The sequence below is a fragment of the Leuresthes tenuis genome, unplaced genomic scaffold (assembly GCF_036924035.1).
Source record: "Leuresthes tenuis unplaced genomic scaffold, fLeuTen1.0.hap1 SCAF_9, whole genome shotgun sequence".
Classification (NCBI taxonomy): Eukaryota; Metazoa; Chordata; class Actinopteri; order Atheriniformes; family Atherinopsidae; genus Leuresthes; species Leuresthes tenuis.
Window position 1 is genome coordinate 6,645,713 of NW_027325363.1, and position 24,056 is coordinate 6,669,768.

At 43.3% G+C, this 24,056-nt stretch overlaps 1 protein-coding gene across 1 annotated transcript; it reads left to right on the plus strand.

Annotated features, from left to right (window-relative positions):
* Positions 1-185: 185 nt before the first annotated feature.
* Positions 186-19,922, plus strand: hif1al (hypoxia inducible factor 1 subunit alpha, like). Its single transcript, XM_072392059.1, has 15 exons — positions 186-328; positions 9,884-10,074; positions 11,682-11,836; positions 12,253-12,337; positions 12,615-12,730; positions 14,634-14,806; positions 14,907-15,013; positions 15,156-15,303; positions 15,391-15,659; positions 15,787-15,932; positions 16,137-16,232; positions 16,332-16,489; positions 16,794-16,902; positions 17,973-18,090; positions 18,463-19,922. The coding sequence occupies exons 1-15, from the start codon at positions 294-296 to the stop codon at positions 18,528-18,530; spliced, it is 1,974 nt and encodes a 657-aa protein (XP_072248160.1). The 5' UTR covers positions 186-293; the 3' UTR covers positions 18,531-19,922.
* Positions 19,923-24,056: the final 4,134 nt, after the last annotated feature.

Below are 24,056 nucleotides of genomic sequence, written 5' to 3' on the forward strand. Positions count from 1 at the left end.
CACATTGGTAAAATACTATTAACAATCTGAATATATTTGAAATGTAAAAAAATGTGTTTATTCAGCAGTGGTGTGACGATGAATGGATGCAGGATAATATGCTCTAGTTCAGCAATTTCGGATTTAGTAAATTTCCAACCGGAAGTGGTCTTTTATTTTTTGAAGGAGTAACCGGAAGCAGCTTGAATTAAACGCTTTTAGCTTGACGTCGCAGTTTGTTTGGTATTTAAACGGGGTTTTGTGGCAGAGGCAACAATAATAAAAGGTAAAGTCGTTTGGGATTTTGTGTAAACATGGACTCGGACGACGGGACTGTGGAGGTCAAACGGTAAGACTTTTATTCTAACAAACGCGAGTTAAATGGTTGGATATTGTGCAGCTTTCACGACACGAGTGCGGGTGCGGAGCCGCGAAGCAGGTCGCGGGGCACCGTTGTGATGCTGCGGCTCTCCGCTGGTTCGTCCGCTCCGCTTTGACTGTTTGACACAGATTTTAAAGGCGTATTTTCCCAGCTTGTGTGTGTTTCTTCCCCTTGCACCGACTATTAATGTCAGACCTAATTGTAACCGCACAGTCTAACCTAAAAGAGCTGTTGATTGACTTTAAATGAGACTTCAATGACAGTATCAGATCCGCTTCCTGCTGTGCGTCTGAACGCAGGCTGTGTTGTGTTGTCTTAGGCGCCATTTTTCAGTCACAGAGGGAGATTTGCTGTATGGATTTATGGATTTCGGATGACCCATATTTGACGTCTTGTGTTTCCTTTGCCTTAAACGTGCTTGTCTGCTGAGGGCTGATGTTGTTGTGTTACCATAATTCCTCCAGAATGAAGCAGAAACACAGAAGTGGCCCAGGAAGTTCCTCTTTGCTCAGAGGACTTTAAGTGAAACTTTAAAGATGTGGTGACTCATTTTCACACAGAATGTGTTGTTACACTACAACTTGTTTAGGTTTTTTATCACTCAGTGGATTTTAAAAGTAGCCTGTTGTGCTATTTGTCTCTATTTTCTCCTCAAAGTGAGTGTTTTGTTGGTCTCTGCCCTGCTGCAGGACGGTATGTGTCCACTACTACGAGCAGCCCCCCAGCTTTCAACCCACAGATTACATAAGAATTAGCCAAAGGAGGGTCGGACTGCTCAGTTTATTCATCTGCAGAGCACACACACACACACACACACACACATACCCACACACCCACTCTGATTTTCTTTTGTTGCAAACCACAGAGACAAATCAACAGTTTTATGGCGTAATAAGAAGTAGTGGCCACAGTTTGTTCTTTGATTGAGGACGCTATGTTCTCTAAACCTCCTCCCAGCTGCCAGATTTCTCCCTCTTGTTGTCATGTGAGTGTGTGGGGCAGTTTATTACGAGCTGCAGTGTTATTTAACAGCATTTTAACTATTTGTGACAGATTTTAAGATGTTTAATTCTTTTCTGCCACTTTGTAACTCAATAATCATGTTTGCATGACGTTTTTTGTGATGAAACCTTTTTTAAATTATTTTTTTAAAAGTGCACGTAAACATGTTAGTCTGATCAAATAATATAAGATAAAGTTTGTGAAAACCGGACTATCGCAGCGTATCCTCCTGCATGTATACACTCAGCTTGACTTATATGGGCCGTGGCACTCATGCTCCAGAGTTGAATCTTTTTGTAAAAACAGCCCAATAAAGCTGCTCTCAATCACATATTTTTCTGTTTCTTTTGTCAGACAGTTAAACGTGTCAGAATTTTACCAAAAATCAGCCCATTAAGACTTCGTATCGTGGTTGTTATGCTCTAATAAAATCCTGATTTTATAGCTGCAGCCTCATCTGACAAAAATCAACATTCAAGTAACTTAAAGACGGCGTCCGTGCAGCAAATTCAGCCGTACTTACATGCACTCCCACAGAGAAAGTTGGAGGCAGCAGGACGTCTCAAACGTTTTTCAGACAGTCCACACCCGACAAACGCTGACCTCCAGTGGCACAAGTTACAAACTGCAGCCAACTGCATCTCCACAAACTGCAGTGGCTGTGGTGACATTTTCTGCCCCAGAGCTGGTGTTTTGGTCTGTCTTCTTCTACGATTGTGGCCAAAAATCACAATCCCTATAATCTGAATCAAAAATAAGATTTAAATCACCAAACGAGATTGTTTGTTTGAGAGCGTCGTAACTGGATATTGAACTTTTACGCAGCTGTTTCTTTTTATCACGACTTTTAACTGTAAATGGATTAAATAACTAAACAAATTGTTATTTATGAAGATGATAAATATCACCAAGCTTGAGGTGGTGGATTGAGCTTTGAATTGTCCTTGTTTTAGTTGTTGATTTTGCTGTTTGTAAAGTAGCAGGAAGTCACATTTCTAATTGAACATGAAATTAGTTTTTTGTTATTATTACTACAGCCCAGCCCATCCGAGTTCTCGGATTATATTTAAAACCAGAAAATTCTTATTTTAATCCCTTTTGACACAAAAACCAGTCACATATATATTATCTCTGTCTTTGAATTGTCTCAAATGTTACACTCTGGACGTCTGATTAGCAGATTGTTTTCTTGGTTTCATCTTTAAAACCACTTGAGTTGGACCATTTATTAATAATTCAAATAAGTTCAGTTTTCTGTTTTCAGATGGAAAATAAAACCAAATGTTGATCTGTGACAAACTGGAAAGTTCTGACATTTTTGCTCAGAAATGGGGAAAAGAAACAATAACTGTGGTGGACATCCGTCTTCTCTCTGTTTTTGATGATTTTTTCTGGCAGAAGTCGTGGAGCATCGAACGTGGTGATAACGGTAGTTATTTTAGTACCAGTTCATGCTTTTAACGTCTCCAAGGATCTGCAGGGTGAATTTGTTGTGATCTGCTCGGCGGATGTCGAAATCCTCCAGAGATCCTTTGTGTAGGTCGGTAGACTCTGGCTGCAGGCCGTCCCGGAGCACCTGACTCCACGTGGTGCTGCAGGAGATCAGGCCCCTCAGGAGCCTCCACGGGGCCATAAATGTTTGTTTGTGTTTGATGGGAAAGGGACCATCACATGAGCTCAGTAACAACCAGTGTGTGTAACGGACAAATCTGTACATTTATTTGTTGTTAGAGTAAAACCGTGAGCTCAGCAGTGCACTCGAGTTCTTCTTTGGTTTATCTGCAGTGACCTGAAGACCTAAAAATGTCCAGAAATCCACACGAGGGCTCGGGGTGTAATAGAAGAAACTGTATTGTTGACAGGTTTTTCTCATGTTTCTGCCTCTCAGTCACCTCTCGACCCCCTGGGACCCGCCCTTTGAAAGGCAAAGAGCAGAAATGCATTCCTCACACCCCCCCCCTGAAGGTTTCTGGATTTCAATAATCTGTCAGTGTGACGCAGATCCAGGTTTAGAATTCAGCTGTTGTGTTGATTTGCTTTGCGACTTCCTGCAGGAGTTTGTTGTCGGTTTATCCTGAGACTCCATTTATGGAGACACAACAAAGCCTGAGTTTAGCTGCGAGTGTGTGTGGCGCTGGTTGTCTGGGTGCGTGGCGCTGGTTGTTTGGCGCTGGTTGTTTGGGTGCGTGGCGCTGGTTGTTTGGGTGTGTGGCGCTGGTTGTTTGGCGCTGGTTGTTTGGGTGCGTGGCGCTGGTTGTTTGGCGCTGGTTGTTTGGGTGCGTGGCGCTGGTTGTTTGGGTGTGTGGCGCTGGTTGTTTGGCGCTGGTTGTCTGGGTGCGTGGCGCTGGTTGTGTGTCCACGTGCCGGCGAGCGTGCATTGTAGACTGAATCTGTGTTTGTGAGCCGGTTGTAATGTTCTCAAATGAGGTGTTTGTTGTTTCAATGCAAACGCACACCAGAGTTTCCTGTCCTCGGTACATGAAGTACTTCTGTTTCACTACGTCACCCTGAGCTGTGACACAGGAGATGACGCTGAAATACTGCAATGTTTTTGTTTTTTTAAAGGGTTGTTTTTGTGAAACTGTAACTAAAAGGCAGTGAGACACGACCCAAATCCCTGTTGTTTGGAAGCTGAGAGCCTTGTTTTCTTTTTGCTGAGTCAACTCGTGACGGATTCCACCTGAGAAACTCTGTCAGGTTTCAGGTGGATTAGTAGTAGATTCCAGCTTACAGTGTGGGTGTGTTTGAGCGCCTTGCAGGAGCAGCGTGTGTCAACACAGCCGCAGCCACTGTAGATTCCACTCATCGGGTCACTGTCAGCCAATAGCAACTGGATAACTTGTTGTGGTTCTTCTGTGCATTTCCACTCCTTCTACAGACTTGCTCGGCTCAGGTGATTAACCTCTGACAGCCACTGAAGGTCATGTGTGTTGTTGAAACATGCAGCAAACTCGTGCTTCATCAGGGCTGCTGAATGCACATACCAGCGGTGCTCCTTTACACACAAGCAGTGAATGAGGCCGTAGCAATTCAGTCATACACAGAGGTCATGTTTACCTCCACTGACAGCTTTATTGTGTAGAAGTTTTGAGCTTTACTGAGCTCATTCTCAGTCCACAAAGGCAACATGCACCACTTTCTCGTGCATTCAAATCACAAACTCCTAATGGTTAACCGTCAGAAGCGCAGTTCTGACCGTCCACATCCACGTGAGCACAACACCACACCTGCCTGTAAACAGCTTATTCAGATACAGGTCGGACTGTACGGTGGGTTTTCAGAGTCGGAAACGTAGTAATTTCCCACCAAGAGTTTAGAATTCCCAACAATCCAGTTCAACTTGAATACACCACAAATACTAGCGACTCAAAACCTCTTCAACAGGAAGTAAAGTGTCTGCAAATCCAACCAAACGGGTCCAGTGACCTTCTTCTCACCAAGCTCAAGTGTTGCGAGCATCTGACAAATCCATGTGGTCAAATTCCCATGCGTCAAAGTTCTCTGGAGCACCCCGGGGGTGAGATGTCACAGTTCACAGCGTCGGTTTCCCACCACACTGTTTAGCTTTTTGGTTGCTTCCCATTTCCATGGCTTAGAATAAAATCTCAAAACTCTTTTTTTTTTCTTCCTTTTCTTAAAAACATGTCACAAGTTTTCTTTTGATCACCTTTCTGGCAGTTTTCCCCAAATTTAAAGTGCAACCAAACACAAGCTTTGAAACATGCCTGTAAACAAGATGGCCGACCCTGCCGAACAATGGAGCTAGTTTCTCAGATATGAAAACACGTTGCAACTTCAATCTATTCATCCATCCATTTTCTATACTCTGTACTACTACTACTTAATCTGTTGATCAGGTCGCTGGAGCCCATCCCAGCGAGCATCAGGCGAGAGGCGGGGTCCAGCCTGGACAGGCTGCCAGTCCATCACAGGGCCACACAGAGACAAACGAGACAAACAACCATCCACACTCACTCCTAGGGACAATTTAGAGTCACCAATTAACCTGCATGTTTTTGGACGGTGGGAGGAACCCGGAGAGAACCCCCGCACACAGGGGGGGAAACATGCAAACTCCACACAGACAGGCCCCAGGTGGGGATCGAACCTGGAACCCTCTCGCTGTGAGGCGACGGCGCTTCAATCTAACTTTTAAGAAATGTCTGTTGTGGTGGAGTTAAAACACTCCCCCTTCCAGGCCTCTCGTGATCGTTGTACAGGGGAACGAGGCGACTTCGGCTTGGTAGCTCATACCTGGGGTCTAAAGTTAGTTTCTTATCATACAGGAAACGGGTGAAGACGACTCCCCTAACGTGGGTCTCAGTGGTTGTCTTGTGCATCTCGTAGAGAGAGCAGCATTTCTTCCACCCGGAGGTGTTTAGAAACTGTTTGTGCTGTTCTGAGTCTGAGGTCGGGAAACCGAACCAGTGCCAAAAAGTTCTGGTTCGGTTTCCCAGATCTCTGGGATCTGGCGTGGGTGGTCTGAGCAACGGAAGCCCAAGGAGAGGCTTATCATTAGCTTATTACCGGGAAAATAAGTCCCTGTAGGGGGCGCTAAGCAGCAAAACATTCGACTCAGTCTAATGAAAACTGGATGTTTGACTGTAAATAAAATGAACTTTTAAACCAATCATGTGTGAAAGAAGATGTGACGTCACTCGCCACAGGCCACAGGGCTGAATGTTAGCCGGTTTTATTACCCGTTTACTGCAGGAAACTCAACGTTTGGTTCCTCTGGATTTGGTTTAATACGCTGGGATCGAGCATCCTTAATGTGTGGTTTCACTGCATTGGCCATCTTTGTTTTATTTTCCTTTTACCAGCACAGAAATACTTGTTATCAGTTTGTTGACGGCTTTTAAAAATAAACCTTTTTTAAAGCTATAATACTCATTCACAGATGCAGATAATAAACGACAACATTAAACATGACGTCATTAAAAAAAGCACCAAACTGTGGACATGTGATACGTCTGCAGTGACTTTTTAACTCTTTTGTCTTTAAAATATTCCAGATATTTGCTCTTCTTCTCTGATTAATAATGACGTTTATTCTGTTTTCTACGCATCAAAGTCCAGAAAACGCTCTGGAGTCTCCCGTTTGGTTGGACAGCGTTTGGTTCCGCCTCCTCTGACAGAGACGAGCTACAGTAAACAAAAACGAACCTGTAAAGTGTGTCCTACATGTGCTGTGTAAACCAGGGCAAGAATTGGTGGGATTGTTTTCGTGGGAGTGGTTTCTCCTTTGTCGTGTGTTTGTGCGCGTGCTTATCGGAGCCTCCGGAGTTCACCCGGACCCCCTTCCTCCCCCCTCTGGAGGCCCGGCCACGCTGCAGAGCAGTGTGTTTGTGTGTGAAGGGAGGAGGAGGAGGCCGGGTGGAGGCTGCCCTCTGCCACAAGTGAGGAAACCTACTAGTGTTTTTCCACTGCCTGAACAAAAAGATGTTTTTCTTCTGTTCATGCATGTTTGTGCAGACTGAAGCTGCACAAAACCTCAGCTGAATTTTATTAGAATATCTTGAAACGACTAAAGAATCTTTGAATTAATGACTGATTGTCCCACTAATCACTGATTAACTCTCTGTCAACAGTGTTTGGACTAACTGGACTCTGTAAACACTCCGCGTTGTGTGTTTAATCTCCACAGCAGGTAAATCAAATGAAGACATTTAACCCAAATTACAAGTAAGGGCTGCTGTGATGTACAGTAAGATATCAATACTGTTAATGATAATATTGTGATGTTTGCAGATGGTAACCACAGGTGTCTCCATCTTCCTACACTTTGATTTATTGCATTTAATTTACCAAAAGAGATTAAAAAAAAAACACAGTAAATTAACATAAATTTGATGTGTGGCACTGTTTGTATTTTCAGTTTTTAGTGTAAAAGTCTGAGATCGCGACAGTGTTCAGTACAAGTACCTCAAATTTGTGTTTGTTTGTTTTGTTTTTTTAAATCGCTGTAAGGAGAGTAAAGAAATCCACTTAAATTGATTAGTTAGTGACTAAATATACCAGTGACACATGATGACGTTAAGCTTCTTGGTTAATTGAATTTTTACTGACTCAGTGTGTTTGGAGGGATTTTACAGTGTGTCACACACCCTCATTTTGTTAGACTGGTCTAAAAACGTCCGTCAGATTAGTACAATGCACATTACTCTCTGTTTACCCCCCCCCAAAATAACCGAGAGATTTGCATCATTACTTACAGCTTCTCTTCAATCCTAACGAGCTTAAAGGCTATATTTGTTATGAGCTCCTTTATTCTTCAACCCAGCTGAACCCTCTCAGAGAAGCTTTCTGTCATTTCTTTAAGGAGTCTTCAGGAATAGTTCTCCAGGCTTCTTGAAGGACATCCCAAAGCTCTTCTTTGGATGTCGGCTGCCTTTTGTTCCGTTCTCTGTCAGATGATCCCACACTGCTTCAATAATGTTGAGGTCCGGGCTCTGGGGAGGATTCATCCCTCCATAAGACCTGCTGCCACTGATTTTCAGTCCACTTCTTGTGTCATTTGGCACAGCTCAGCCTTTTCTCCCTGTTTCCCTTCCTTAAGAATGGCTTCTTGACAGCCACCCTTCCATGGAGACCATTTCTGATGAGGCTTGGGCCAACAGTAGATGGATCAGCTGAGGGTCCAGATGCATCTCTCAGGTCCTGTCAGGTCACAGCTGGATTTTTTCCTCTTTCTTAAGGACATCACTTTCAGATCCTGTTCATCTGCTGTAGATAGTTTTTTAGGCCTGACACTTCTTCTTTTGTCCTCCACTTGTCCAGTTTCCTCAAATGTTTTAAGGACACACTGCACACCATGCTGAGATATGCCAAGTTTTCAGCTAATAGCTCTTTGGGAATCACCTTGTTGCTGCAGAAATCCTATTTTCTGTCTGTCAAACTGTGTTTTCTTTGCTGTTTTTCAGAGATTAAACTAAAGAAATGGGAACAAACGATGTGTCTTTGTGACAGGCTGCTGGTGACAAAGTGCCTAAAGATACAATTTAAAATGGCTTCTTTGCTAAGTTATGTGTCGACACAACACTGGTTCATCCCTTGAGTTCGGTGTATTTTTTATGAATGATTCAAAGGGCAGAGTTAAATGATCAGGTACAAGAACTGGACTGAAAATGAGTGAAAAAGCAGCAAATGTCCAAAGAAAAGCTTTGAAAGACCTTCAGAAAGCTGAAGAACTACAGCTCAAGGCCACTTTAAAAGATAACAAGAAGGTTTGGCTGCTTGGAAGGAAAATCTCAAGAAATTAGGACTGGATCAGGACATTTGCACAGTATTGTGGACATAACGCTGCACAAGATCAATTTTTTGTTGGAAAAACTTTCCAAAGTTCACTTTTATTACACATTTTACAGGAAAAAGTAGAAATTTAACCAGATATTTTCTCATTGTCAGCAACCTCTTTAAACCCCTTAAATGCTCATTGCAGCAATATTAACAGCTTTTTGTGCAGTATCGTGTAAAGCATCACATGCAGACCCCGTGTTTCTGCGTTTGGAGAAATACTTCAACACCCATCTGTGCGATAAGTTGGTGTTTGATGCTTTTTGAGCGCGTTTCAGAGAAAACGGGCTGTTAAACGCCACAGTAGCGGCGCACTGGGTCACCCTTGTTTCATATTTGGGGCACAGTGGATCATTAACTTTATGTTTTGTGACTTCTTGCTTCTGTGAGTGTGCGAGAAGCTTTGTGTTTCTGATCTGATGCGAGTGGATATCCGCCCACAGTTTCAGAGCACATTTAATTTGAGTAAAGGCCGAGCTTGTTTCTTGTCAGCACATGTGTGACGGTCCTGGTCAGAGCTGTGGAGGAACGACTTGTGGAAGGCTGAAGGAAGCTGGATGAAAAGGCTGTGGGGGAGGGGAGGAAGGATCTGGAAGTTTCCCAGCAGCTGAACCGAGAAACATTCTGTTCCCTGCAGTTTGGGACGTTTCTCCCTGTTTTCAACCCTCAGCTCTGCTCTCATTTAGCAGAAATAAGCAGGAACTCTGATGGTTTGGGGCCTGATGTCTGTCTGAAGTGTCTTTATAGTCCAGAAGGCTGAAAGATGCCCTCTCTGGTTTTTTATTACAGCTCCCAGACGTTCTCCCAGGTCACTGCTGAGTTTATTGGTGCCCTTCAGATCACAGTGCCGTGATTTGTTTAAATCCTTTGGTCATAGATGCGACTTCCTGCTCTTGGTGTTAGTAGTTTCTGAAGGAAAGCTGAGAGGAGATGGTGCATTTAAAGACTGCATGTTGGAACAAGACAATCCCCACATATGTATCCAGGTCTGAGGTTTTCTTCCAATGATGAAAACATGCTGGGTGTGATATGATCTTTAATTTGATTCTTGACTCGACTGATGTCTTTTCTCTTGCTTTTACGTCCCATTTCCTCCATTTTCCACATTCATCATCTTACTCTGACGTCTTTATTTCTCTCTATTCTCTAACTTTTTTTCCCTTCCCATCTTCCTCCTGACCTTGTTTTCATCACGCCGCCCTCCTCCTCTTCCCCCTCCTGCAGGACCAGTTCGGAGCAGAGGAAGCTTCGCTCTCGTGATGCGGCCAGATGTCGCCGCAGTCAGGAGACGGAGGTGTTCTACGAGCTCGCCCGAACTCTGCCGCTCCCGCGCAGAGTCTGCACCCACCTGGACAAAGCCGGCATCATGAGGGTGGCGCTCAGCTTCCTGCGGATGCAGCAGCTCCTGCAACCCGGTAAGAAGAATGTAGAAGATCGGGCGCTTGCTTTTACAGAGAGAATTAAACGCAGCATTTGTAGCTAGTTTGGAGTTTCAGTGCAGGTCCCCTTTGAGAGGTTTTCACTAGTTAATGTGAAAGGTTTTAATTAGTTAGTGTGAGAGGTTTTCACTAGTTAGTGTGAGAGGTTTTAATTAGTTAGTGTGAGAGGTTTTCACTAGTTAATGTGAGAGGTTTTAATTAGTTAGTGTGAGAGGTTTTGACTAGTTAATGTGAGAGGTTTTGACTAGTTAATGTGAGAGGTTTTCACTAGTTAGTGTGAGAGGTTTTAATTAGTTAGTGTGAGAGGTTTTCACTAGTTAATGTGAGAGGTTTTCACTAGTTAATGTGAGAGGTTTTAATTAGTTAGTGTGAGAGGTTTTGACTAGTTAATGTGAGAGGTTTTCACTAGTTAGTGTGAGAGGTTTTAATTAGTTAGTGTGAGAGGTTTTAATTAGTTAGTGTGAGAGGTTTTAATTAGTTAATGTGAGAGGTTTTCACTAGTTAATGTGAGAGGTTTTCACTAGTTAATGTGAGAGGTTTTAATTAGTTAGTGTGAGAGGTTTTGACTAGTTAATGTGAGAGGTTTTGACTAGTTAATGTGAGAGGTTTTCACTAGTTAGTGTGAGAGGTTTTGACTAGTTAATGTGAGAGGTTTTGACTAGTTAATGTGAGAGGTTTTCACTAGTTAATGTGAGAGGTTTTCACTAGTTAATGTGAGAGGTTTTCACTAGTTAGTGTGAGAGGTTTTGACTAGTTAATGTGAGAGGTTTTGACTAGTTAATGTGAGAGGTTTTCACTAGTTAATGTGAGAGGTTTTCACTAGTTAGTGTGAGAGGTTTTCACTAGTTAGTGTGAGAGGTTTTCACTAGTTAGTGTGAGAGGTTTTCACTAGTTAGTGTGAGAGGTTTTCACTAGTTAATGTGAGAGGTTTTCACTAGTTAATGTGAGAGGTTTTCACTAGTTAGTGTGAGAGGTTTTCACTAGTTAGTGTGAGAGGTTTTGACTAGTTAATGTGAGAGGTTTTGACTAGTTAGTGTGAGAGGTTTTGACTAGTTAATGTGAGAGGTTTTCACTAGTTAGTGTGAGAGGTTTTGACTAGTTAATGTGAGAGGTTTTGACTAGTTAATGTGAGAGGTTTTCACTAGTTAGTGTGAGAGGTTTTCACTAGTTAATGTGAGAGGTTTTCACTAGTTAATGTGAGAGGTTTTCACTAGTTAGTGTGAGAGGTTTTAATTAGTTAGTGTGAGAGGTTTTGACTAGTTAATGTGAGAGGTTTTCACTAGTTAGTGTGAGAGGTTTTGACTAGTTAATGTGAGAGGTTTTCACTAGTTAATGTGAGAGGTTTTCACTAGTTAATGTGAGAGGTTTTCACTAGTTAGTGTGAGAGGTTTTCACTAGTTAATGTGAGAGGTTTTCACTAGTTAATGTGAGAGGTTTTCACTAGTTAATGTGAGAGGTTTTCACTAGTTAATGTGAGAGGTTTTCACTAGTTAATGTGGGTTTTGCTAAGTCACTGGAAGATGGATTTTCTTGCAGAGGAACAGCTGTTAACATGTGTTGGATATTGTCTCTTTTTACGACAGAAGGAAAAGAAGAAGGGGAAAATGAGGAGGATGACGACGATCCGATGGACGCTTTCTATCCTCAGGCGCTGGCTGGCTTCATCATGGTGATCACTGAGGAGGGGGACATGATCTACCTGACTGAAAACGTCAACAAACACATTGGCGTCACGCAGGTGCAGCCCGTTTATTCTTTCCAAACCCTTCCTCTGAACGGCTGTTGCTTTAACTGGAGACCAAGCTGCCGACCCACTGTGTGAAAGATTCTTTGTAACTGGAGCATCATGGAGAGGCCCTCAGATCTATTTTAGGCTCCGTTTGACCCCAAGTTTATGGTGAAAACAGAGGAAGGTTACAGTAAGGAAGAAACGACCTATCCTCCTGTGTTCGGTCAGGTCTGATTTAATGATTAAGTCGAGCGGTAATCAGACGGAGTTCAGTCAGAGCACCTCTGCTGATCATTTACTTGGATTTAGTTTTAGATTGTATTAACACCACGACAGTAAAGTCATTTAGAAATATAGAAAGTAGTGCCGTTTGTGAATGAAATGTGCCGTTTGTGACTGGTGTGTTTTTATTTTCCCGTTCACAGCTGGAGCTGCTGGGTCAGAGTATTTACGACTTTGTTCATCCCTGTGATCAGGAGGAGCTCAGAGATCTGCTGACCCCCCGCCCAGGTCAGACTTATCATTTATCACCACAACAAATTCCATGAAAACAGTGTTCAGAGCTTACAACACACAGTGTTGCTTGGACAAACAGTCAGAAAGTATTTTATCACAGTTTCATCACCAGAGGATAAAACTTCTTGTTTTCTGACTGCAGATTCTGATGTTTAGGGGACGTAAAATGCTAATTAAAACGGCTTCTGTGCGACCAGCTGCTTTTGTGCTTTTAGAAATGATAATTATCCTGCAAACAAAGAGCTGAAGTGGTCAACTTTCATGTTTTTAGGTCTGAGCAAGAAATCCCAGCCGGAGCACCTGAGCGAGAGGAACTTCTTCCTGAGAATGAAGAGCACTTTGACCAGCAGGGGGCGCACAGTCAACATAAAGTCTGCTACCTGGAAGGTACAGTGTCACGCACAACTGCATGTGAAGACACTCTCAGGGTTATCTCAGCGCCACAATAAGAGCCCCTTTATCCATCTGTAACCATCAGGTTTCACCTCAACCATAAAGTCTGAACTGTCACTCAATCCTTTGGCTTGAGGACATCTTGGCTTCACTGGACTTTTGGACAAACCTCCAGAGGTGTAAAACTAAAACCGGTCCTCGTAAAAATAGACTCGCAAATACACACAATCGCCCCTCGTGCACAACTGAAGTCCAGTTGGAGAGCGATATGAGGAGGTAAAACTATCTCTGGAAGGAATCCAAGTTCTCGTCACGCTGTACTTTGTCAACACTTCACTCAGCCCTCTGACACACATTACACTCACTTGCACAACAACTGTTCTTTAAAGATTGGACTTCTTCCAGCAGATAGTTGGAGATCCTCCATGAACTGATATGAAATGTTACAGAAGCAGAAAATAGGATTTGATTGCAGAGACGCGTTTATTCACACTCGAGTGAAAGCTGTTTTAAACAGAAACTTTGGGTTTATACAAAGTAGAGATGTAGCGATATGGAGATCTCGATTATAGTGACCAAATTATCACGGTTAACGATATTATCGCGATATTCTCAATTGCTGTACAAATGTCCAAAAAACACATACTGGCTGCCTTCGGTTCCGTTTCATTTGGAGACACTTAGCAACACTTAGCAACACGGCTGCTAACACGGCTGCTAACACGGCTGCTAACACGGCTGCTCAGCTAGCAGCTCCTAAGTGTCTCAACGAAAACGTTGTTGCATTTTAGGAGGATAGATACTTCTCAAAACTTTGGTATGCATCATTGACAAGTTATCAACAAGTTAAACGGTCTTCCTAAAGCCGATGTCCCTCACATGATGTATTTGAACTGACGCTCGCTTACCTTGCCTTGGCTGTAAAGCTGTGGATGACGGAGGTGGGCCAGTAGATTTGTGGTGTTACTGGTGTTTCTTGCGTGTTCTGCAGACAGGATGATTTTGCTTTTATTGTCCATGCCTACGTTACAAGCTACGTATTCACGGGAGTCGCTGGTGAGACTTGGATGATGCTGTTATTACATATCCGGATAATCCTCCGAGATAATGAACCATTCAAACATAAACGTTAATCTTTATCTCGTAAAATTTCACCGCGATTTACCGTAATACCGGTAACGTTACATCCCTAATACAAAGGTCACATTTTACAGTAAAAGTCCACCGCAGAAGCACAACTTTTACTTAATGACATCATGAAACACATTCTGACATTTTTCGACCAATCAGAACAGGTGAGGCCATTTTGGAGGAAGCAGCAGGAGCCCAATCAGAGCGTTTCAAACAGAAGGTGTTAAAATGGGAGGGAAAAATAAGTTTGAACATTAGACTGCCCACTTCATCCATTCTCACCCCTGTGGGACGGCTCTGTAAACCTGCAGGGCTGCAGTTTGTGTGTTAAAACGAGGGTTCTGGGGTCACGTAGGGATCGTTTAACCATCAGACTGTCAAGTGATCCGTTTACTCACATGAATCGAAGTGAAAACTGTGGTAAAACCTCCTATGGAGGCATTTTAGGAGTAAACTTATGTGGTTGTTTAGAGATGGTCGCTCTAGTTCAACATTAATTTTCTGGAACTGGGCTCTGCTGTCCTGTGTTGTGCATTTGGCCAGAATTCCTGTAAATTTCATCTTAAAGATGTCTTTATACTGCTGATTTTGATGTTTACTGAGTGTCTTTGCTGCTTCAGGTCAAACAGAACAGCTTATACAACACAAATCTACTCGTTTGTGGGTGTTTGATCTTTTAGGTGGAACATTTATTTGTTTGAGGAAATCCACATTTTTCAGACACTTTGGACCCAAACTCAAAGCTATAACCCGTCTCTTCCTGCAGGTGCTCCACTGCACGGGTCATATCCGTCCGTGTGGCGGCGACTCCGCAGACAGAGTGATGACGCTGCTGTGCGAGCCCATCCCTCACCCATCCAGCGTGGAGTTCCCTCTGGATACCTACACCTTCCTCACCCGCCACAGCATGGACCTGCGCTTCACACACTGCGAGGGCAGGTAAGACCAGAACCCGGCCTCCCGGCTCCCCGTGGGGGAGAGCTGAGGAAAAACAGTCTGGGGATCTGTCTGTTGCTAAGGTTTTTCCATCCGTTTCCAGGGTTACGGAGCTGGTTGGATACAAAGCTGACGATCTGATTGGACGCTCAGCTTATGAGTTTTTTCACGCTCTCGACACTGATCACATCAGGAAGAGCCTGAACACACGTGAGTTTTAACGCGTGCGCTTTAAGAGAAAATGTTACAGCTTTTACCTCAAAAAGTCACTGGTGGTTAGTTTGATGAAATGAAGACGGTCACAGCTCCAGTCAGCGTCTCCTGTTTGTGTCTGTCCTCCCGCGGCGTGCAGTGCTGTCCAAGGGTCAGGTGAACACCAGCCACTACCGTTTCCTGGTGAACGGCGGCGGCTTCGTCTGGGCGGAGACTCAAGCGACAGTTCTCTACAACAACAAGACATCGCAGCCCGAAGCCATCGTCTGCCTCACCTTCATTCTCAGGTGCCTTAAGAAGCAGAAGCCACGCCAGCAGCATGACAGCTTGTAGTTTTTCTCCATCTTTACCGTCTTTGCCGCCCTGTTTCGCAGCGCTGTGGAGCAGCCAGGCGTGGTTTTCTCCATCGAACAGACCCGCCGTCTCAGCGTACCTAAAACTGAACCCCTCTCAGCGGAGCACATGGAGGATTCTGGGATTTCTGACACCTGCGAGTCCGACGGCGAGCATGCCGCCGATTCCAGTGAGGCTGAAGATGTGGATCCCAGCAGGTCCGCACAGCTGTTCCTGACACTGAAGGAGAGGCCAGAGAAGCTTCTTCATTTGGTTCCGGCTGCCGATGACTCCATGCTGCTGTTAACAGGTGAGGCGGATGAGACGATCATCTCCCCGTAACAGGAAGTAGTGCCAATTCTTTCATGTTTACCACCTTCAGATGGAGACACGAATGGCCCTCCTGTGAGCTTATATTTTCATCCTCTCTCCATCAGGTCCAGTTGAGCTGTCATTTGCCAGTCCAATCGGTCCAAACGCGCTGCCGGATCATCCTCAGGATCTGTGCAGCCCACAGCTGAGACAGCTCCTCTCACCCATCTTCAACCTCCTCTCTCCGGCCTCCTCTCCTGAGCCACCGCTGGTAACTACAAACCTTAAAGTATCAGTGAGCCTTGTTGCCTTGTTGTGTTAGTTAAGTACAGCCAAAGTCTGGCTTCTTGATGCTAGTCCCAGATGGGCCGTGGTGCTGTGTACCTGCTCCCTCTCTTTGTGCACAGACTTCAGTCTCCTGTGCATTCAGCCATGTCTGCGTCTGATTTAACATCCACGTTTTGTTTCGTCTCAGACTTCCTGCGATGAGGATGGGGTGGACATCTGTGAGGTGGAGAAGTTCTTTGCTTTATGTCCCGAAGGCGTTCAGAAGCAAAAACAAACGCTGGAGGTAGGAAGCAGAAAAAGCATGTTGGCGATCCATAAAGTTTGGATCTTCTGTGGTTTTATCTGGGAAAGTAATTAATTTCTGTTCACCGTTGTTTCTCAGGACATGGAGGGGACGGATCTGGAGATGTTGGCGCCTTACATCTCTATGGATGATGACTTCCAGCTGACCTTCCTCAGCCCTCTGCCCAAAGAGGCCGACAAACTTCTGTCCTCTGACAGCTCAGCCATGATGGCGGCAGCGACGGTGAACAGGAAGCGGTGAGAGAGACTTCTGATGTACGGTGATTAATGTTTAAGGAATCCAGAAAGCAGCCACCGTGAAAACAAGCAATTTCTGCATCAAAACACATAAACTGAGGTTTTCCTGCAGTGTTTCAGCGTAAAAATGTTTCTTAGTGTTTAAAAGTATAAAAAAAAGATGGAGCCAGAGATATTACTGTTTTCCTCGGTGTGGTGGCTCCTTCAGAACATGGTGCCCATGTCAGACTCTGAGGCTGAACACTAGTTTTACTTTAAATTCAGACCATCTTCTTGGTTTACAGTCGCTGTGTCTGTTGTTTAGGACTCATGACTCTGAGGAGGAGATGCTGCCTCAGCTGCTGTTTCAGGACAAGAGACAGAAATATCCTTCCTCAATCGAGGAGGAACTTCTTCTGAGCCACAAACTGCTGGTGAGTGGAAAAAGAGGAAGAAACACAGCACCGGGTTCCCTAAAGTACACCAACCAGAGCCAAATCAAACTTCAGCTGGTTCTTCCTTGGCCTCTTCTCCATCTAATTCTTTAACCAAAGCGGTTCCAGTGCTGCTGATAGAGCCACTTCTCAGTCATGTAATCACATTACTGACAGTCTTACTAGTTATATTTGACTTTTAGGTGTATAGTTCTAATTTACTACAGCTAATTTACTTTTAAGTTCTCTCTATGCATCTTTTACTGGTTAAATCTTTGCAGCATTTCCCTCAGAATGAGTAAAGTATCTGTAAACTTCTTAAAATGTCTCTTCCAATGTAGATTTGGACCTTCTCTCTGATGTATTCTTAGAGCAGCGCAACAGTTTATCGACACAGATCAGCCTTAGGCTCGTTTTCCCTGCAGACAGACGCTCTGTAACACTGACTCATGTCTATGAACCGTGCTGCAAACTGTCTGTTTAAAGCAGGGTATATATATGCCTGCAGGTGATATTAAAACACCCGACAGCGTTTGTAAATCTGCTCTTAAACACCGTTTTATAAATCCAGTGAAAGACAAACGGCAGGAAAAGGAGTTTCTCCACATCTGTGTTGATGCTCGTTATTTTAATTGAGCAGACCAGACGCTACACTGGCTCCGCACCGTTTTGTCCACATAAGATGCCTTCAAACTAGAGCTGGTTCAGAATTTGGGACAGCTTTTAAATAATCCTGCAAGCAGAGACATAACCTCCCTGGTTAATACAAGATTAGAAACTTTAAAAACACCAGAAGAGACCTTAAAGTTGGACCTATGGACCTAAAGTCTGTTTGAGAACAGCCTGACTCAAAACTCCAAGCAAACTAACAGACAGATGAGTTATAAACTAACAGACTTGATGCTGATCATTACAGCTCTGTGTGTGACTGCAGACAGCGAGCGCAAAACCTATGAATAATCATTTCATAGTCAGAGCCTCTGCTCAGGGAGACCGGTTTGACATTTTACCATTTAAACCTGCAAAGTTTCACTTCCTCTGACTTTCTTGTGTTTAAAAACTCTGTTCAGGAGTCTCTGGAGGAAACCGACCAATCAGAACTGATCCTGGGCCCGGGGGTGCGCAGCCAGATGCTCACAGACAGAGACCCTGTGTTAGGAGGCATGCAGGGACTCTGTGATACCGCAGGTGAGACGAACCTCACAGATCAGATCAGGCTGAGGAGTGACCTCCACAGTAAATGTCTGCTCAGGCAGGTGAGCTGCCGCCCCCTGGTGGCCACAGTGGACACCTACAGCCGCGTGTCATTTCTATGCAGTCTCTCCCTGCATCTCAGTCCTTCCACTCATGAAGTGAGAAAAGGATGCAGGGAAAGAGGTGTGCCTCTGGGCTGTCATTTTAAGATGATTTCAGGCACTGTACAGTATGGCTCTGCCAGATAAACTTTAAAATGATGTCAGGAACTTCTTTACACTACCTTTACCCCTCTGAAACCAGAATTTAGGTTAAAACCAGCAGAAATTTGAACGTAATCCCACCTGTTCTGTGTGTCTCTCGCAGGTCTGATGAGGGACGTGTTCGCCCCTCAACCAGCTGACCTCTCGCCGCCCTTATCACCCATGACCTGAAGCAGCTCCCGCTGTTCCAGGGTTGGCTCGACCTCTGCTCCCAAAGCAGGAAAAGTCGACTCTTGATCCGTCTACAATCACAGCAACTTAAACGCACACATACAAACAAACCACAAACTTGTACGCACAAGATTTACTGACTCACACGCTGCGTAGCCATGCTGTAGGGTCGGACCCGACCTCGCCGCTTGTATCCGAACCAGGACGGTCTCGAATGTTGGGTGTTTCCCCCCTCATTGATCTCGCTGTGAAACGTGAGCTGGTGAGGCGCCGCTGCTCCGTCGCCTTTTTTCTTTCATCATTTACACTTCAGTGAGAGAAATCGTCAGTGAGCTCGGCCCGTTTGAAGCAGAAGGTGCTTATTTTCTCCAAGCAAACGGAGCCAGATGAGCCATCTGAGAGGGCTGGAACAGCGAGGTGAACATGAAACTCATTTCTCAGTGCAGCTAAATCAAAACGTAGCATTTAAACCGTGTCTGTCGGCCTGCACAGGAACAAACACGCCATCTTGTTTTAATAGTTTTCGATCATGTCGAAACAAACAAAAATCAGCCTCACTGCCGTTTTTGGGCTCTTTTCCAAAAATCACACCAAAAAAAAAAACCTTCGAAGTAAAAAAAATACTGCGGATATCAGTGGCATCGTTGATTTCAGTGGCATGTTTTATGACTTTTTATACACTTGTGCTAAACCGTTTTTGTTTTTTTCCTGTTATGTATAAACCCTGAGTCACCAGATGTCTGCAAATTGCTTTTTTTCCAGATGGGCGGGATTTACCCAACACTCCCTATAAGCAAACGCGAAGCAATCAGTCACAAGAAAAGTTTAGTAATTCGGTTACCAGACATCACCACGACTGTGAAACGCCTCCTCAGCGGGGCATCGAACCATAAAACGATGCAGATTTCTGATCATTTCAGACACAATTGACTAACCTTCTATCCTGAAGCCATTATTAGCTAAATAAAGAGTAGTGTCAGCATGTTTATGCTTGTTAGATGATGTGATTAAACACTAGTATATTAGCCTTTTTTCTTTAAGTTTGAACTGTAACAAATTATACCTCAAATAATGAGCTGAAAGTAGACTCGTGTTTCCGCTGCAGTGTGATGGAATATTGTGACATCGATGTGGATTATTTTCTATGTAGAAACCCCTCAAACCCACCAACTCTGTAAAGTTAAATTCAATTTAAACTCCCAGTTTGTTTCACACGCGCTCGCTCCATCGGAGCTCTGTGCCTTCTTATCATCCCGTGAAAAACATGGAAGTTTTTTCCACCGTCTTCTTCAGACTGTTAACACAGATTCTGCTCTGAATGTCTCTGATTTTATTGAGGGAGAAGATTTTATTTCTACTGTTTATCCTCCATGTAATCTTGAACTAAATAAAGATGTTGAAACAAAGCGGAAGCTGCTTTCTGTGCTCATTAAGATGTTTGTTTCGACCACAATGAAGCTGTCAGACTGCACGTAGGCTTTAGGGTTAAAAGTAATGTTTTAACTGAAACCAACAGCTCTGTTTCATCTCCACTGTAAATATCTGACAGTACTCTGATATCAAACTGGGTTAATATTATCCACTGAAGGTCATCACAGAGGGATGGAGGAGGTGTATTGTTTGGTTTCTTGATGTTGTATAAACCTCTAAAACATACTAAAGTTGACTATTAAACTTCCTTTTTTCCCCCTTTATAAATGGCGACGTTAAAGGTTTTTTTTTAACATATCTGTGCCTTGACAGCTTTTTTTTGGGGGGGGGGGGTGTTTTTAACTCAAATCCAACCCTGATACCTGTAAAAATGTAACATTAAGTTAGCAGATTAGCTTGAAGGGGGGAAAACTTTTTTTTTTTTTTCCAAAGTTATTCGACCATTTTCTCCTCATCACTGCCTAACCGCAATCTCAAGTGATGCTGCATTCACTGTCCCTCAGACGTTGGAATTTTACTTATTTTCGCATGACATTAACAAACAAACAAACAAAGCTGTCAGTACTCTGTTTACTTTTATATCCCAACATGGAAATTCGACTTCTTACTGGTATTCTTTTAATAGTTGGACTTAAGAAATTCCCACTTTCAGTTCGTGAAGGAATGTACCATCGGTTCATAACCGTTAACGGCCGTTACAGAAGCTAACCTCGGTGAAATATTAGCCTTAAGAGCGACATTTCTTAGTTTGTTTGCTTAAAATTGAGAATATAACACAAGGGAGTGGGTTGACAGTGAATTCAAGAATTTTCAAAGCTGATTTGTGACGGAAGAATTACGACTCAAGTTCTCAGTGCCGTTATTAACTGTCCAGCAACCTTCATGTTGTTCCGCCATGTCAGTTTTGACGACACTTTGTCTAAAAGAGAGATCAGCAGCCTTCCAGATGTAGAGATCTTCCTACTACAGATGAGGGAAAGTATTTGAGAGTAAAATTACTAATTAAATATCAGACTGGTGTGTGGTCTTTGCTCTCAGGTTATTTAATGATTATTGAGTACTACAGATCTCAAAAGAGGCGGATTTGGACTCACAACATGTCCTAAAACGACCCGTTTGAAGAGGGGTGTAAAATGAAGGAAGGAAAAGCAACTTCCGTTCATATTTTGACCAAAGTATATCACAAACATTTCATTATGACCACAGGAAGTTGTGTCAGCGTGTGAAAAACATGCATGTCTCCATAAGTCTGGCTGGCTGTTTTCCATCAGACAGTGTCTCAATCAAATCACGTATAAAATAATTTCACGTGTTCAGATTTCAACACAAACTTCATGAACATCATATATTCTCTCCTGTTGATCACCTGACAGATCAGATCTATCATGTAGTTTTAGTTGAGGTTGAGTCTGAATGTGATGAAGACAAGTGTTTTTTGGCGCTATAATACATTGAAAAATGACAATGTAACACATCTTTTAGCGGCAATCATATTTAAACTGGGTGATTAAAGGAGTTAATGGGTAAATAAATCGGCCCTCTATCAAGTCAAGATTGTATTAGAAGATTAAAAAGAAAAATTATCTGTTCCTTACCAGGTCTTAAAGTTAAATCCATATTACACTGCAACATTATTGATAGATAAGCTAAGCCAAAACAGAAGAAGCAGCAGCATGTGAAAAACTAAGTGAACCCTTACTGTTTCTGGGAAGGGTTGGACCTTGCAGTCATTGAGTCCACCATGAACTCCTCTGGATACCAAAGTATTCTGGAGTCAGATGTGAGGCCATCTGTCCCACAGCTAAAGCTGGGCTGAAACTGGCTCATCAACAGGACAATGATCCCAAACACAGCAGCAGATTTACAGCAGAATGTGTGAAAAAGAAAAGAATCAAGGTGTTGCAACGGTCCAGTCAGAGTCCAGACCTCAGTCTGACTGAAATGCTGTGGTGGGACCTTAAGAGAGCTGTGCAGAAACCAGTGCTGCAAACCTCAATGAGCTGAAGCAACGCTGGAAAGAAGAGTGGGCCAAGATTTCTCCACAGCCATGAGAGAGAAATCACACTGAAAACCATCAGTTCAACTTACTGCTGCTGAAGCTGCTTCTACAAGCTGTTGGATCATGGGGTTCACTTAGTTTTTCACACACCGCTTCTCTGTTTGCGGTCTCAGTTTTTGTTAAGTAATGACAGTGTAAGATATCATGTGTTGTTGTTCATCTGTGGCTGTTTTTACTTCATTTTAAGACCTCAGAGAACCAGATGATTTTCTCCTGAAGCGTTTGCCAGTAAAAGGTACAATAACAATAATCTACTGTGAAATAATACACATTGTAGGGCACAATTATTCTGCATCTGCTGATGGTTTTGGTTACATTTCTCCTCACAAAGTTCACTCACCTCGACTTGAGTAACGTTTGAATTGCAGGGTTTGGGGGAAGTCTCTGAACAGGGACCACACCTCATCAGTGAGCCAAACATGTCCTCAGAAGGCTGTTGAGAAATAAAGAAGAACCGATTTAACAGATGCAGCGTTGGCATCCTTCATCCATCACATCACATCCATTTCTTGGAGAAATATTGTGCTCCAGGGAGTTCAGTTTCCTTCAGTTTGACTTCACACTTCTGGAGATTAAACTGACCTAATTAGTGGAAAAACAAACCAATTAACCCCTGGTTGGATGATCACATGCACTCAGCAGGCAGGGCTGATGAAAAGTTGGAAACTACTAAAGCGAGCAGAGACTTCATCATCATCATCAGGCCTGATGGTGTAAGCTGCACCGCCTCACTCTGCCGTCACATTCGGGTCACTTTAAGGACATTTTGTGATGAATTTGAATGGAGGGGAAACCCTCAGATTCAGATTTCATCATAGTAACACTGTTCCTTCTTTGGTTCAGAGTTGTGCAACTCGGCCATGTGTTAAATTTCAGTGTGTCATGTTCAACGAGGAGTAGAGGATACGACGCAGAGGAGCACGAGATTTATCTCAAAGTTGCAGAAAAAAGTACAACACTGAGCAGGAACTTCTAAAAATCACCAAGTTTCAGAGTTTTCCCAACATGTCACTTTGCAGCCACACACACAAAAGTCTGTGGCAACACCGGAAATGTTGGTCTTCTCTGTCCAACCACCGCTGACCGTTTACTGTAAACTGTCAGAGGACTCATCCCCCTTCTTGAATCATTAACCAACATCCGCTTTCAGTCAAACTCGTCCAAAACTTCCAGGATTCACACCGAAGCAGGAAGTCTGATTTTCTGGCCCTCATCACCGCCATCACATGCCTCTTCGGAGGAAGTTCGTTTGGAGTAAATACCGAGAGCCAAAACAATAACGCAGCCCAATTCTGTGTTTTCAGAACGGTCCACAGCGCCGCTCTGAAACTGTAACCTACTTCCACAAATTTAGAGAGACTTTAAACAAGATGGAGGAGATTTCACCCGTTTTAACTGAACATGAAGACTCTGAAAGAGCCAGTCTCCCTGTGTACATTTACAAATTCTGCTGATAATACTGTTCTTTTTACCTTTTAAACTGTTATTCACACATTTGAATATTCACCCACCAGTGGGAATAAACTTCAAGCGAACGCTGATTAAAAAATCACTAAAATCTTGATTATTTCTAACTCTCAATTAACCTGCTGGGAGCCAAAAGGCAACTCAGCAACTCTCAGACGATGACAAGTGAAAATATGGTTTATTTTTAAATCATGACTGAATTAATGAATATTAGGAAGCAGAAAAACATCAGTCATTGGTTTTCACATGCAGTTAAATGGAAATAATTCATGGTGGATATACACTATAAAGTCTGGTAGGATGTTCAATTATTAACATAAAAGCTTAAGATGTAAAACTATTGACAGAGAATTGAATATTTTGTTATGCTTCAGGCACTTTGTCGCCCCTTCACCACTCTGCACACAGTTCTTTAAATTATTCACATAAGTAATAGGAGCTTTTAACACCGTGTCTGATGGACATTGTTTCCATTTATCGTGTCAGAAGTTCAGAGAATTGTTTGTGGACCTTTCAGACACCGACTCAGATCTGTGGAAGGATGCATCAACATTTCTGTTGTGCTTCAA

Excerpts from the sequence above, each read along its gene's own strand:
- hif1al (XM_072392059.1), top strand. The coding sequence starts at position 294 with ATGGACTCGGACGACGGGACTGTGGAGGTCAAACG. Across the intron at positions 15,933-16,136 it reads CCTCTCCTGAGCCACCGCTG|ACTTCCTGCGATGAGGATGG; the intron begins GTAACTACAAAC and ends GTTTCGTCTCAG. Across the intron at positions 18,091-18,462 it reads GGGACTCTGTGATACCGCAG|GTCTGATGAGGGACGTGTTC; the intron begins GTGAGACGAACC and ends TGTCTCTCGCAG.